We start from the raw sequence: 14,712 nt of genomic DNA on the forward strand, positions 1-14,712 counted from the left end.
GGAACGGGGCCAGAAGCGAAGGGCGCCTTCATCTCACGCGCGGCACGGATGGGGCGCCAACAAACGCCACCGCCTGGCCTGCATTCCTGGCATACATTAGCTTTTTTGCATCAGCACGGTTCAGGTGCCCTTATACTATATAACTATTGCCTTACAACTCCAAGTTTCCACTCACCTGTCACCGCTCCGCGCCTATTTGACCGCGGCAAACGCTGCTAGCGACCATTTGCTCAACACTCACTAGGATCAGCAAGCTCCAGTGCTCGAGCTTCAAGGTTGGCTGCAAGAGCGAGCTCGAGCCGGGTCCCGGGTCAGATTTCAGGTGCGGGACCCGACCAAACCTGACCCCCTTCCGGTTTGCCGGCCTCCGTCCCGTGCCTCATGGCCGCAGCTTAACGCCCACTGTACCTGCATACAATGCAATGAGATGCGAGTTGCCTGATGAGCATCAATTTACACTGCACACACGTCCTAGAGGCGTCTCTTTCCCTGTCCTTGCTTTCCCCCCACCCTCACCCCCCCGCACACACTGCTGCTTCCGTATTCCCGCTTCCCGCTTCGGCCCCCGCACCTGGACCCGCAGTTAGTTGCTGTCAGACAGCTAGCCATACATGCTAAAGGCTCCATCCATAGCAGTGCCGAAGACCTGGCGGCGCAGCTGAACTAGACGGCTCTTGACTTAACACCGTTCTTCCCGCCGTTCCTGACAACTTTGAAGGGCCTTTTCCCGTCGTTACTTTTCCCGTCGTTACGACGCGCAAGAACCACCATGCGGGGTGCCCGCGGCCGCGCGGTTGCTGCTGGCGGTGATGACGGGGCCGGTGCTGCTGATGCTGGCGGTGCCGCTGTTGGCGGTCCCGGAGGTGGTGGTGGTGATGCCGCCTGGAAGCGGCTGTCTGGCGCCCGGCGCATTACTGCCGAGATGCGCTCGCTGCAGCGCTGCCCGCTGGCCACCGGCCCCAAGCCGCAGATCTCCCACATCGAGCCGGTGAGTGGCTGGTGCAGGCCGCAGCCGGCTGCGTGGGTTGTGTTGGCCTTCGGCTTTGGAGGCTGGCCTGCTGTTGCTGCTATGGGCCGCTGCTGTGCGGTAGGGTCGGGCAGGCAGGCAGCCACGGGCCTTGACTGCCGTACCGTGGCATATATATCACACACAAGCAATGCGGTAGTGTGCGCCTCGACCGGCCGCCGCCCCAACACTACCAACACGTTAGATCGGCCTTGACCGACCGACCGACCGCCACGCCAACACATCAACTGCCGCCGCCACCGATCGATCACCACCTGATGACCTGAACCACCGGCCCACAGGTCAACGATGACAACATGCTGCTGTGGCGGCTGCGGGTGCTGCCGGCCTTTGACGAGGACGTGGCGGCGGGGCGGCAGCTCAATGCGGACCTGCGGCGACTGGGCCAGATGCGGGGCTCGGGCGGACAGGTGGGTGGGTGCGGGCGGGTTGGGCGCGGGTGGGTGCGTAGTGGTTGCAGGGAGCAGGCAGGCAGGGGCTGCGGATGCAGGAGGTGGTTAGGTTCATGGCTGCCGCCATGAGGATGTGGTGTGTGTGTGTGTGTGTGTGTGTGTGTGTGTGTGTGTGTTGTGAATTGGCTGTCCTGCGTGCACGTGGTTGTGTGTGCGCGCTGGGCAGGCACACACCTCGTGATCACGGCTTGCCTGCCTTGCATCAGCGCGGCTGCACCTCAACCCCGACCCCCACCCCGACCCACCACATATACACGCACCTTGACACTCCCCACGCGCCGCCCTCTCAGGACTACATTCTAATGGAGGTATCCTTCCCACAAGACTACCCCACCGTAAGTCGATTCGCCCGCGTTCATGTCGGGCCTTGTCTGCTGCTGCGTTGCGTAGGCTTCAATTTGCGCTTTGTGCTGCGTTGCTTGTGCCTCGTGTGCGGTGTCTGTTTGTGCGCGCTTGTGCCACGAGCAGAACCCCTTCTTCCTGCGAGTGGTGTCTCCGCGCTGCGTCATGTACACCGGGCACGTCACCGCCGGCGGCTCCATCTGGTGAGCTACAGAAGTGGCGGTGGCGGGCCATTCAGCCTGTCGTGTCGTGTCGTGCCTGACGGTTGACGGGCTTTCTCCACTTCGCATGCGGTGCAACATCCAGATCCGGATGCACATGCGGCTCGGCCACCCACCTCCACCACACAACCTCACACACAGCGTACACCTCTCCCCCCGTGATGGTTCACCCTTCCCGTGTTGCTTTCTCCTAGTTGGTGCTTTCTCCTAGTCCTAACTATCATGCATGGAACCCCCCCCCCTTTGGCTCTCCCGACACACACACACACACACACACACACACACACACACACACACACACACACACACACACACACACACACGCGCGTGTCGCAGCATTGAGGCGCTGGTGGCCACGGGCGGCCCGGGCGGCTGGCAGCCCGACTACTGCGTGGAGGCCGTGCTGGTGCTGGTGCTGGCCAACATGCTCACAGCGGAGGTGGGCTTGGGGAGGGGGGGGGGGTAGCCAATAATCATGCGAACGGTTTGCAGGGCGAGGAGGCAGGTAGAGGCAGGGACAGGGGCAGGCTGGCAGGCGTGCGCGCCGCCGCGCTGCAGCAGCAGGCGCTGCAGGCGCGGGCCGGCGCTGCTGTTTAGTTTTGCGGCCGCTGGTAGCCGGTTTCGCGGGTGACCGCGCGGATTGTTTGATTGCTACGAATCGGCGTGGAATGGGGCGTTACTCTGTGCACCGCTGCCGGCCGCCGCAGGTGGCCCAGGTGCGCACCGCCACGGGGCCGGGCGGCATCAGCGGCCCCCTGCGCGTCGACCTCAGTGCCGGCCTCGCCCCCTACTCCGACTTCGAGGCCCGGGCCGCCTACGACCGCACTGTGGCCAACCACGGCTGGAGGCCGGCTGCGGCGGGGGCTGGCGGGTCGCGGGGCGGAACAGCCGCTGCGGCTGCGGCTTCTATTGCGGCTGCTACTGCTGCGGCTGCTGCGACCGGGCCACAGGGAGCAGCGGCGGCTGGCGCTGGCACTGGCGCTGGAGGTGGCCGGGGGCGTGGAGGTGGAGGAGGAGGCCGGGCAGCACTGGCGGCAACAGGCGCAGCGGCCGCCACGCCAACTGTCACGACTGCAGCGCCGCTGCTTCACAAGCCAGCCGTGGCCGCCGCTGCCGCCGCGGCCGCGGCCCCTGCTGGTGCCGCTGCTGGCATCGCAGCGGCAGGCCCGGCAGATGGCAACAAGAGGCGACGCGCGCAGGGCCAGGATGTCGCTGCCGGCAGCGGCGGCAACGCCGCGGCCGCTCCCACGGCGGGCCAGGGCGTGCCGCCGGGTGTGGTGTCGCTGCTTGATGACGATGATGATGACCAGGTGGCTAGCAAGCGGCGCAAGGTGGGGGGAGGGGGCGGCGGCGGCGGCGCTGGTGGCGGCGGTGGCCACAAGCGCACTGCTGCGGCGTCCTCAGCGGCGGCTCCGGTGGTGGTGCTGACGGACGATGAGGCGGACAACGCAGCTGCAACAGCAACTGCTGCAGCAGCAGCAGCAGCAGCCGGCGCTGCCGACAGCGGCCGCCAGCGCCAGCTGCCGCTGCCGCAGCTGCGGCGGCAGGCCGCAGCTGCGGCCCCACCCATACGCCTCAGTCAGGACAGCGACGTCTGCATCTTGGAGGACAAGGATTTTGGGCCGGCGGAGGTGACTACGGCAGCCACCGGCGCAGGGCCAGCAGCAGCAGCAGCAGCGGGTGCCGGCAGCCGCGCAGGCGCACGCGGCGGTGCTGGGGGTGCTGCGGGGGACGGCGGGGGAGGCGAGGACGATGATGTACTCGTGCTGAGTGGCGATGAGGGTGCGGGAGAAGTCAGCGTGCGGCAGGTGGCAGTGGTTGGCAGGCGCCAGCAACCCGGCGGCTCTGGCTCTGGCGCTGCCGGCGCTGCTGGTGGTGGCGCTCGTGGAGGCACGGTGGCGGCGGTGGCATTCGGCGGGCGCCCGGCGGCGGATGATGAAGACGATGTTGTAGACGTCACGGAGGCTCGTACGGTGGCGGGCGCCGGCGCCGCCACCGCCGCCGCCGCCGCCGGCCGCAGCAGTGGTGGCGGCGCTGTAGCTGTAGCAGCTGCGGGCGCTGGTGTGGCCGTCACTGCAGACCCGGGTCCCGGGCTTGCGGTCAGAGTTGCGGTGCGGGTGGCGTCTGCAGCCGCTGCGGCTTCGCGCACAGCGGCAGCGGCCGACACCTCCGGAGATGCGGCACTGGCGGCGGCGCTGGAGGCGGCAGAGGCGGCGCGTGCGGCTGCGGAGACGGCGCAACGAGAGAAGGAGCGGCTTCAGAAGCAGGTACGAAGGAGGTTGTAGACCCGTCGAGGGACGAGGATGGGTTTATGGAACGCCGGACAGGTGCTCTTAAGGCTCTTCCTTCCTTCCCACACTTACCCTTCCCCCACATGCCATGACCACAGCTCGAGGACCTTGCCGCAAAGGCGCTCCTGGGAACCGCAACAGCGGGTGCCGGCGGGCCGGGCGGTGGCGCCGGCGCGGCCGGCGCAGCTGGTAGCGCCGGCGCGGCTGCGGGTGCTGGCGGCGGCGGCGGCCATGTGCTAAACTCGGCGCCACTGCCTGCCTACTGGGACCCTATGGACTCGTCAGCGGTGGCGGTGCCGCAGAAAGGACGCGGCGCTGCCGGTGCGGCGGCGGCGGCAGTGGCGGGTGGCGGCGGCGGCTCGTGCCTGCGCAACCTCAAGCTCGTGGAACTGCCGCTGCCAGGTGCGGCGCTTGCGCGTCGCACTATCGTTTGCGCCGTGCGTCTTGCAACCAGCAACCAGCAGGAACGTAACCCCACCCGTTCACGCCACGGTGCGCACCCCGCACCTGCTGATTGCGAGCACCGTACAACAGCGGCTTTATAGTTTATGTTCATTCTATTCATTGCTTCGCCCATGTGTTGCGAGTGACGATAACTGTGCGGCCGACCGCGACGACCCCCCTGCTGCAACCCCTCGCAGCTGGTTGCGGCGTCATTGGCACGCCGGCTGTGCCGCAGTTTGGCCACGCTGCCGGGGCGACTGCGGGAGCGAACGGCGCTCAAGCACCAGCAGCTGCAGCTGCAGCAGCTGCAGCGGCGGCTGCACCGGCTGGCGACGGTCTGACCTCGCAGGAGCGGGCTGCCATCAAGGTGAGTGGGCCTGAGCGATGCCAGCATGCAGGCATGTGTGTCTCGTGCATATTTTGTCCAAACATTAGAGCCCCTCGCCCGTGGCCTGCTGGCTTCACGCCTGCCCGCAAGCGCACTTGCGCTCACCTGGTTTCATACGCACCCGGCGGCGTGCTGATGGCGGCAGGAGCTGGTCGCGAACGGGCTGAGTGCCGACGACGCGCGGGAGCTGCTGCTGGAGCAGTGCGGCGGAGACCTGGACGCGGCCCTGGGGGTGGCCATGCAGGTGCGTGGAGGCGGGACATGATGGGGCAGGCGGGTGGGGTGGGGTGGGGATTGTAAATACCAGCCCAAACTATACCAAAAGCAACGAAAACGGGGAGCAGCGGGGCAGGTCGGCTGAGAGGGTTGTAGATACCAGCCCAAACTGAACCAAACTCAATGAAAAGAGCGAGGAGCGAGGGGGAGGGGCAGCATGTTGTGGTTGGCGACTTGGTAGGGTGGTTGCGTGGCTGACGCGGCTGCATGGCATTGGGGATGGGGACGCATTAATTGGACGAGATGGATTGATTGACACTGCAACCTCGACTACACGTGCGCGCACGATCGCAACAGGCTGCGGACTGCGGCGGTATATCGGCACTGCTGCGACGCAAGCGCGAGGCCAAGCAGGCAGCAGAGGCGGCGCGGCTGGCGGCGGGGTCGGGGTCGGGGGCGGGCCCGTCGCAGGACCCTGCGGGCGCAGCAGCTGCGGCAAAAGCGGCGCGGAAGGCGGCTGTGGCGGCTGAGGTGGAGCGAGTGCTGCAGCGCTTTGAGGTATGCGGCGCGTGCCCATAATGTGTTTTGCGTTTGTTGCATTTGCATCCAAGTGTCATGACTCATGGGACGGGGTCTACCCAAGCGCGCACCTGTCTAGAGTGAGGCAGTGCGTATGCCGGCACAGCTGCGCTGCTGCTTCACCACCACTGCGCCGCTGCGTCACCACCACTGCACCGCTGCTGCAGTCCGCAAGCTTCTTGAGCCGCAGCCGGGTGGTGCGGGTGGAGCGGGTGCAGAACTGGCGCATGTGGACCAAGTACTGCATCCGCAGGAGGTGAGGCGGAGCCGGTGGCGGCAACGGGCACACGGCGGGGCGAGGGGCGTTCCTCGTGCGGGTGGGGGGTGGCTGGGTGGAGTCGACGCGTGGGGCCGGCGGCTAGGGTGCGTGTCGAGGTGCATGCGGAGTGGCTGGATGGCGGGAGGCGTAGATGGGGGCAGGCGCAGCAGGGCAGGCCACAAGGCGTCACCACGACTCAGACGCGCTGCGTGCCCGCATGCGTGCGTGCATGCCGCAGCGCCAGTGCATTCAAATTCCGAGCTGAAATCCTCCGGCTTGGTCTCTTCAACGTGACCCGTGCGTGCGCAATCATGCGTCATGCCCTTTTCTCGCGCACACCTCGCAGCGAGATCCTGGAGACCCTGAGGGAGGAGGTGTGGGGCGGCGGGGCGGCCGGCCGGCGGCCCAAGCAGGACGCAACCAGCGCCAACTTCGGGTCCCTGAACGAGTTCTACATGTGGCACGGCACCTCCAACGTCGTCATTGAGGCGGTGGTGAGGGACGGCTTCGACATGCGGGAGGCCAGCAGGTGGGTGCGCAGGGCGGCGGTTGGCGGCAGGGGCAGGTGCCGGCGGCGGGCGAAAGGGGAATGGACCATGCATACATGCTCTCCAGATTAGATAGGCTCACTGCCTAGCGTGCATGTCGTTGGCCACGTGCGGGCTGGCATGACATAGCCAGCGTGGGTCGGAAGCCAGCACGTGTTGCGCTTCAAACCCAATGCACTCGCCCCTGTCATCTCCCGCTGTCCTTGGCAAAACCTTGCATCACGCCTATGCAGGGCCGGATCGCTGGGCGAGGGAATCTACTTCGCCGCAAACGCCAGCTACTCCCTGGCCTACACCCTGTCTAAGCAGGCGTTGAAGCCAGCAGTGCCTCAGACCTTCGGCTACCAGCCTCTGCAGACCTATGGCTACCAGCCGCCGCAGCCGCCGCAGCCCAAAAAGAAGAGGAAGGCCACGACGCGGGCGGCAGCGGCGGCGGCGGCGGCCCAGCCGCTGCCGCAAGCAGCCACTGCCTACGGGATGCTCGGCACAACAGCAGTGATGACTGCAGGCACCATGCCGGTGCCCATGGCAGGGTTTGCCCCGCTCGCACCGTCGGCTGCCGCTGGGGGCTTTGGCCTATCCATGTACGCGGCACCGGCGGCAGCTGTGGGCGCGCAGCCAGGAGCGTACGGCGGCTTTGCGGGCGCCGCGGGCGGTACGGCCGCCGCGACACGCGCTGGCGGGGCGCCGCAGCAACAGCCGCAGCAGGCGCCGCTGGTGTTCCCGGGGAGCGCGGGCGCCATGCTGCTGTGCCGGGTGGCAATGGGGCGCCTGACGGCTGGGGGCATGGGCATGCGCAAGCCGCCCAAGGGCTACGACTCGGTGCACATGGGAAGCACGGCGCAGTCGCTGGCAGCGGCGACAGCGCTGCAGGCTGCGGAGGCAGCAGACGGCACCGGGGAGGTGTGGGAGGTGCAGCGGGTCTTGGGTCGGGACCTGATCGTGACGGTGTTTGACAACATGCAGGCGTACCCCGAGTACATTGTGCACTTCAACTGAAGCCTTGAAGTTGGCTGGCTGGCAGGTTGGCTGGCGGTTGGCTTGTGGTTGGCAAGGAGCCGGTGGCTGTGAAGGGATTAGGCAGCATGGGAGCGTGTACCGCGGGGTTGTGTGACTTCTTGAGCTCCTGACGAGGTTGCAAGTGCCATTCATGGGCAGGCTTCAGCCACGCTTGCTTGGTGGCTTGGCATTGGGTCGGTCGTGCTTGCTAAAGGAGTTTGAACGCCACAAGCTTGGCGTGCGCAACTGGGCAGGCACGCACTGCGGAATGAAGCATTCATAGAATCAAAGGTGAAGTGCGCCTGTCCATTCCAAGGTCCATCCCGCTGGACCCTCCAACAGTCCAAGCCCCTTGCGCCCCGATGCGCCCAATGTGCCCGCCAGCCTTCCAGACGCCCCTGGACAGCGCGACGCGTATCCAGCTACGCCCGCCTCACCACACGCAGTCAGAGTAAAAGTCCGGCTTTCCGACCACTGCCGTACCGCGCTCCCCATGCGGGGTGGGGGGGGGGGGGCTTGCGGGCGGATAGGGGCTTTCGTCCCGCCAAACAGGTCTCCTCTGACTCCCTAACGCTCGCAGTCCCTTCATGGCTTCCCGCGCCACCCCGCATACTAGATCTAGGCAAGGGTTTCAACCCCAGAAGCTTTACTTCAAGTCAGGAGCAGCCCAAACACTGTCATAGCTTACACGTCAGTGTCAAGCACTGGCCAATCAAGATACCCACCCGACGAATACACACGGTACTCGTTGGCCCCGCTTCACCACATGTGAAGGTCGACCACGTTGGTGGCCCGACTGCCGCGGACGTCCCATCGACCACAACTTACACTGCAAACAAGAACCAATGAACAACTACGGAACCGGCTGACCAGCCGCCGTGCCTGTTGGCGCCCACGGCCCACGGCTCACCGCGTGGTCAACCCTGCTTGGTTAAGGACGCCGCCTGCAGCTCCACCTCCTCCGCTTCAGCCTCCCTCCCCAGGTCCCGCAGGCAGGCCGCGACCAGCGCCACGGAGGTGGCCGTGTCGGCGTGCCAGGGGCCCACATCCTGACATGCCGAACGGAGCGCCAGTGCCTCACGCAGGAGCGGCTCTGCCTCTCCGGGCCGGCCGGCGTCACGAATGCAGCAGGCAAGGTTGCTGAGCGAGAAGACGGTGTGCGGGTGCATGGCCTGCGGGGCCTTCGGCTTCAGCACGCGCTTCCGCGCCTCCAGCACCTTCCGAAACAGGTCCTCCGCCTCCTGATAGCGGCGGAGCTTCTGCAAGCAGCTGGCGAGGTTGTTGAGGACGGTGAGGGTGTCGGGGTGCTCTGCGCCGAGCCACTGCTCGCGCCACGCCCGCACCGCGCGGTAGCGCGGCTCCGCGTCCTCGTGGCGGCCCAGGGAGCGCAGGCAGTTGGCCAGCGCGTTGACTGAGCCCACGGTGTCCCGGTGGTCAGAGCCCAGCACGCGCTCCCGCAGCGCCAGCGCTTGGCGGTAGAGCGGCTCCGCCTCCGCGAACTGACGGCGGCTCCGCAGGAACCCTGCAAGGCTGCTGATGGAAGCCAGCGTGTGGGGGTGCTCGGGGCCGAGCACGGCCCGCTGCAGCTCCAGCGTGCGGCGGAACACGGGCTCCGCCTCGTCGTGCCGTCCCAGTGCGCGGAGGCAGGCCGCCAGGTGGCCCATGGAGGCGAGCGAGTCGGGGTGCGCCGCGCCCAGCACCCGCCGCCGCAGCTCAAGCGCCTGCCGGAAGGCGCTTTCTGCCGCCGCAAACAGACCCTGGGCCTGCAGGCACGCCGCGAGCTGGTCCCGGCTTGCAAGGGTGTGCGGATGCTCTGGGCCCAGTGCCGACTGCTGCAGCCCTACTGCCCCGCGCGCTGATTCCTCGGCCGGGCCGTGGCCGCCTCCCGCAAGCCGGGCACAGCTCAGCACAAACAGCACCGCCGCTGTGGCCCTTGCAGCTGCGGCTTCGCCCGAGGATGTGCCGGCATCGCTGCCAGCGTTTCCTGCCGCTGCCGCTGCTGCTGCTGCTGGCTCGAGCGCTAGGCGCTCGCACAGCGCCTGAAGCGGAGCCTGGAAGCGTGCCAGCACCCCCAGCGCCGCCAGCAGGCCAGCCACGCCAGGCGTCAGCATCTCAGCCGCGGCTGCGGGGTCGGGCGCGCCCGGCAGCAGCTCTGCCGCGGCGCTGACGTCCACCGCCAGGTCGCGCCCCGCCGCCAGCGCCAGCTGCCACTCACGGCCCTGCGCGTACATGTCACCCCACTCGCGCAGCTTGCACAACACGTGACACACGTAGCGGCCCGAAGCCGCAGCGTGCGCCTCCTCCTCCAGCCGCGCCGCCTCGCGCCGCACGAGCATGTGCATGATGTAGCGCGCCTGCCCGCCGCCGCCACCACTGCCGGCGCCATCCCCGCCGCCGACACCGCGCTGCAGCACGCTGTGGCGCACTAGTGTTGCAAGCAGGCCGTACGCCTGGCCCGGGCCCTCCAGCCCCAGGACCGCGGCTGCAAGCTCCTCATCAAAGGTGGTGGGCAGGACCGCGAGCTGCGCCGCCGCCCGCCGGTGCTGGGCCCCTAATGACGCCAGCACTACGCCCACCAGGGCCCCCGCAGTGCCCGCAGAGCGCCCGTCGCCACCGCCCGCGGCAACGCGTGCTGCTGCGAGCGACCCGGCTCCTGCTGGCGCTTCTGCTGTGTTGTGATCATCGCCGCTTGCTGCAGGTGCGGTCGATTGGCGTGTTTGCATCTCCACAAGCTCCTGCGAAGTTAGTAAAGGCAGCAATGTTCAGGCACGGTATACACTCTGAAACAAAACTCGCACATGGACCTGTGTACAGCCCCACCCTGCTTGAGCCGTACCCGTCTCACCGTGAGAGTCAGTCTTCCGCAGTTCAGCGCGTCCGCGACCACGCGCAGCACCAGTGGCACGTACTCACAGACCGCCGCCACCTGTGTCAGCTGCACCTCGGGCACGTCCTGCACCAGCTCCCGCACCACCCCGGCAGCGGCCGCTGGGCTGATGGCGCCAACAGGGCGCACGACCACGCCCGCCAAGGCGTCTGCGTCTGCGTCGGCACCCTGCTGAGTGGCGCCAGCGCCACTGCTGCTGCCAGGCTCCAGTAGCTGGCTCCGCGACGTTACCAGCAGGCGAGCGCACGCGACTTGGGCAATGACCTGTTGCGTTTGGGGGCGCTCAAGAAATAAGAAATGTGAACAGCCACCATGCATGAGTACGTGGCACATACCGTATAACCGCTCAGCAGCAGCAATAGCAGCGGCAGCAAATCAAAGCTTCCCGCTTACCCCCGCGACCACGCCGCGCAGCGCCCTCGCTGCCTCCTGCCGCACAAGGGCATCCTCGGCGTTGTCCACCACCACCAGCAGCCGCATGGCAGCGCCAATGGGGGCAGTAACAGCAGTCGTTACTGCTGCCTCCGAGCCCGTGGCTGAAGCCGCAGTAGTCTCGGCGCGCGCAGTTGCGCTCCCCGCCAAGCCCACACCGTCAGCAGTAGGTGGCCCCGGCCCAACACCAGCACCTGTAGCTGGCTGCTGCTGCTGCTGCTGCTGCCCCTGCTGCTGCTGCTGCTGCTGCTGCTGCTGCTGCTGCTGCTGCTGCTGCTGCTGCTGCGAGCCGTCAGCTGCCATGCGCTGGAGCGCGGCCACGACCCGGGGCAAGTTGCTCACCGCCGCGGGCTCCCGCTGCAGCCCTACCGCGGCACAGAACCGCGCCTCCACCTCCTCTGGGCTGTCTGCCTCCCGCAGGTCCACCCACAGCACGCCGCCAGGCGCCTTGCCGGCCCGCAGCAGCCGCCAGCCCACGTCCGCCGCCAGACACGACTTGCCCATGCCTCCCTCAGCAAGCAGCAGCACAGAGGAGCCGCTGCCCTGGCTGCTGCAGGTGCTGCATCCGCCGTTGCTGCTGCGCCCGCTGCCCCTGTGTGTGCTGGCGGTTCCGGTGAGGTACGTCATTATTTCAGCGGCCTCGTCATCTCGCCCCTGGTAGGCACGGGGTAGCGGCGGTAGCTGGCAGCGCTCCCAAGCCCGGCCACCTGCTAACGCCGCCGACAGCAGGGCTGCACCACCCCCATCCCTACTAGCACTGGTATCCGCATCACCGCCGCTCAAGTCACCCTTGCCGCTCTGCCCACTGCTGCGGCTGCCAAGGAGCTCGGCAATCTGCGGCACCAGCGCGTCGTCGGCGCGGAATGACAGCCGCAGTTCCCACACGCTGACCGTGTCGGCCTTTCTCCGCTCTACCGCCCGCTGGAACGCCGCCTGCGCCGCCTGGTCGCCCAGCAGCCGGCCCAGCTCCGCCACGGCGCCGGCGTCAAAGGGCGACCCCGGCAGCTGCGCCAGCAGGCTGGGGAAGCAGTCCCAGAACACGAACCAGGGCACCTCGGGCAGGTCGCCAAAGTGGTGCGCCCAGAAGAGGCGCAGCTCGGGCTGCTGGATGTGGCGCTGCGGCCCGCGGTCCAGGTGCGAGCGCAGCAGCGAGGACACCTGCAGGCAGCAGGTGGCGTGGGGTGCGAGGTGCAGGGCAGGGTGCGGGCGTGAGGGCACGAATGAATGGATACACGGCAGGCTGGCAGGCAGGCAGGCAGGCGGACGGACGAGCCCAGGCGAGCTGCCCAGCACGCACCACGTCGATGGTGATGCGCGCGCTGACGTCCATCTTCTGCATCACCGCACCCAGCTTGCCGGCGTCGGCCAGTACCGCGTCCATGCCGCCCAGCTGTGTCACCAGCGCGCGAGCCTCCGCCGCCGGGTCCTGTGGGTGCGGCCGTTCGCCGTACGCGGGTGGATATGGACACGGGCACGTGCACAGATCAAACAGCAGTATGAGAGGGTGAGAGAAAGGATTGCCAGGATCGACAGAAGCGCGATTTGCAGTGACTGGCAGCACCGCATACGGAACTGCACTTCCCAGACACCCATTCCCAACGCGCAGAGACCCCCACCTAACTGCGCAGAGTAGGCAGGCAAGCAAGCTGGCCCCACCCTCCCCCGCCTACCTGATAAGCCACGCGCTGCTCGCTCAGCACCGCCAGTGATGCCGCCATGCTCGCCTGCACCGCGTGCAGCCGCGCATTGCTGTCCACTGCCAGCAACAGTCGCAGATCCTCGCCCAGCCGCCTCAGCTCCTCCACATACTCCTGGAACCGCTCCGCGTCTCCCGCCGAGGTAAACAGCCGGACCAGGCAGTTACGGCTGGCGTACTCTCGGGCATAGCCCAGGATGCCCTGGGTGCGTGTGTATGTGATGGGCCGGGCGCGTGCGGGCTCATGCCAGACATGCTGTTGGGGTTGAGGGTTCACACGTTTCCAGAATCTCAAGGCTGTTAAAGCTGTTAGATTGATTGTGTGCGCATGGTTTGATACCGCCCACCGCCCTGCCGCGTTGCCTACCTACCCGCAAATGGTCCTGGAAGCGGCTGACAATCTTGCGGCAGCCGTCCCCCCGGTCGCCGTCCTGGCGGCGGCGGCGCTGCAGCCCGCGCAGCTGCTCCGCATACGCCTGCAGCACATCCATCACCGTCAGCGCCCGCTCCGCCAGCTGGCGTAGGTTGGCGGCGTTGGCCACCGCGGCCTCCACTGCGTCAAGCACCTGGGCGGGCGGGCGAGCAGGCAAACAGCAGGGCATGGCCACGGCAGCAGGGCATGCAGCAGCAGCAGGAGCAAGCGCAGTGCAATCCCTCTGCTGGCTACGAAGCAAGGTTGCTTAATAAAATTCCAGGTGCAGGGATGGGAAGGTTGCTTATATAATTCCAGGACGCGATGGGCGAGGACTCCACTCATCATCCGCTGCCTGAATACCTGAAGAATCAGGTTGGCTGCCTCGGCGCCTGATGAGTGGCGTAGGACAGCGTAGGAGGACGACAGAGGGTGAGCCGGGTGTGGGTGGGAAGTTAGGTCAAAGAAAGAAGGGACACGATGGAGCAAGGCATATGTTGCAGAGCCGTACGTGTCCAACAGGACAAGTGGGGCCATGCAATCCTGCGCGCTTTCATACATACCTCCAAACGGAAGTGCTGGCCCCACTCGCTCAAGAACTACTCGTGCAACTGCAACGCCCTGCTTGGCAAGAGCCTGCGGTTGGGTGGCCGTTGGTCAGAAGAGCCGGGCGTCTACAGGAAGGCATCTCGGCTGGAGGCTCACCCACCTTCAGCTTCTTCCCCTTGCCCGGTTCATTTGCGGCGGCCTCCAGATGCACATCTAACTGCACTTCGTCCGCCTGCGTGCTTTCCGCCTGCTGCGTGCTTTGTTTGAGGGGCACCTCATCGTCCCCATCTGCTATGAGGCACTCTGCTGCGAGCGTAACGGCTGCGGACGAAGGGGCTACTGCTGCTGGTATCGCTGCTGCTGCCGTTGCTGCTGCAAGTGAGTTGGGCACGGCGGTCACAGAGGCCGCAGCGCCTACAGCGGCATTGGATAGCCTTGAGGTGCTGGCCCCGCCAGTACCGCGTTCATCGGCGAAAGTCACATAGCTCGGCACCAAAATCCGCGACGTCAGCCTTGCCACTTTGTCTCGGTAGGCAACGAGGCGAGCAGCGTCGTCCGGCGGAAGCCCTCTCCGCACGAGGTACTGTGGGGGGCGGGCAGATTCAAAGAGGGCCCAAGTTTGCCAGTTAAGTTAAAACCCCAGTACATGCTTTAGTACGGTATGCTAGGCGAATGCGGGTTACAAGGCGGCAGCGTAAACGCCGTCATGGTGCAAGGGAAACAACGCTCCGAAGAGTGCAGCCAGCAAACTCCGCTTGCTTTAGCTTAGGCTCGTCTTCACACCCACCCTGGCTGGCGACCCCTCTCCCCCCCTCCCCCCACACACAGCTGCCGTACGCCTAGGACCAAAGCTCATACCTCCAAGCTCCAGACGCCAGCGAGGACACAACCCTCGTCATGGGCCAGCACTGGTGCGTGTAGCGCCAAGTCCGCCGGCAGCGTGTCAAACCAGTTGGAGACATCCTGTCAA

At 66.7% G+C, this 14,712-nt stretch overlaps 2 protein-coding genes across 4 annotated transcripts; one reads left to right on the forward strand and one right to left on the reverse strand.

Moving 5' to 3' along the window:
- The first annotated feature begins 134 nt into the window (after positions 1-134).
- On the forward strand, positions 135-8,366 carry CHLRE_06g297650v5 (uncharacterized protein). Of its 3 annotated transcripts, none has more exons than XM_043063536.1 (14): positions 135-322; positions 719-988; positions 1,309-1,437; positions 1,770-1,814; positions 1,948-2,024; positions 2,379-2,481; positions 2,750-4,309; positions 4,432-4,735; positions 4,975-5,144; positions 5,311-5,409; positions 5,739-5,939; positions 6,128-6,216; positions 6,566-6,748; positions 7,001-8,366. In XM_043063536.1, the coding sequence occupies exons 2-14, from the start codon at positions 770-772 to the stop codon at positions 7,764-7,766; spliced, it is 3,945 nt and encodes a 1,314-aa protein (XP_042924244.1). In that variant the 5' UTR covers positions 135-322; positions 719-769; the 3' UTR covers positions 7,767-8,366. The 3 variants fall into 3 exon arrangements, with proteins under 3 accessions (XP_042924244.1, XP_042924243.1, XP_042924242.1); XM_043063535.1 differs by having other exon boundaries at positions 7,001-8,075; XM_043063537.1 differs by having other exon boundaries at positions 7,001-7,946.
- CHLRE_06g297700v5 (uncharacterized protein) lies at positions 7,960-14,334 on the reverse strand. Its single transcript, XM_043063538.1, has 10 exons — positions 14,177-14,334; positions 13,903-14,114; positions 13,757-13,829; positions 13,557-13,585; positions 13,153-13,347; positions 12,756-12,983; positions 12,383-12,511; positions 11,047-12,243; positions 10,612-10,917; positions 7,960-10,501 (listed from the first exon to the last, which is right to left on the reverse strand). Exons 1-10 carry the CDS (start codon positions 14,208-14,210, stop codon positions 8,684-8,686), a joined length of 4,221 nt encoding a protein of 1,406 aa, XP_042924241.1. The 5' UTR covers positions 14,211-14,334; the 3' UTR covers positions 7,960-8,683.
- Between the last annotated feature and the right edge of the window lie 378 nt (positions 14,335-14,712).

This window comes from Chlamydomonas reinhardtii, chromosome 6, assembly GCF_000002595.2.
Source record: "Chlamydomonas reinhardtii strain CC-503 cw92 mt+ chromosome 6, whole genome shotgun sequence".
NCBI lineage: Eukaryota > Viridiplantae > Chlorophyta > Chlorophyceae > Chlamydomonadales > Chlamydomonadaceae > Chlamydomonas > Chlamydomonas reinhardtii.

Excerpts from the sequence above, each read along its gene's own strand:
- CHLRE_06g297650v5 (XM_043063536.1), top strand. The coding sequence starts at position 770 with ATGCGGGGTGCCCGCGGCCGCGCGGTTGCTGCTGGCGGTGATGACGGG. Across the intron at positions 989-1,308 it reads AGATCTCCCACATCGAGCCG|GTCAACGATGACAACATGCT; the intron begins GTGAGTGGCTGG and ends ACCGGCCCACAG. Across the intron at positions 5,145-5,310 it reads AGGAGCGGGCTGCCATCAAG|GAGCTGGTCGCGAACGGGCT; the intron begins GTGAGTGGGCCT and ends TGATGGCGGCAG.
- CHLRE_06g297700v5 (XM_043063538.1), bottom strand. The coding sequence starts at position 14,210 with ATGAACGCGGTACTGGCGGGGCCAGCACCTCAAG. Across the intron at positions 14,115-14,176 it reads GGCGGGGCCAGCACCTCAAG|CAGCAACGGCAGCAGCAGCG; the intron begins GCTATCCAATGC and ends ACTCACTTGCAG. Across the intron at positions 10,918-11,046 it reads TGCGCGGCGTGGTCGCGGGG|GTCATTGCCCAAGTCGCGTG; the intron begins GTAAGCGGGAAG and ends CAAACGCAACAG.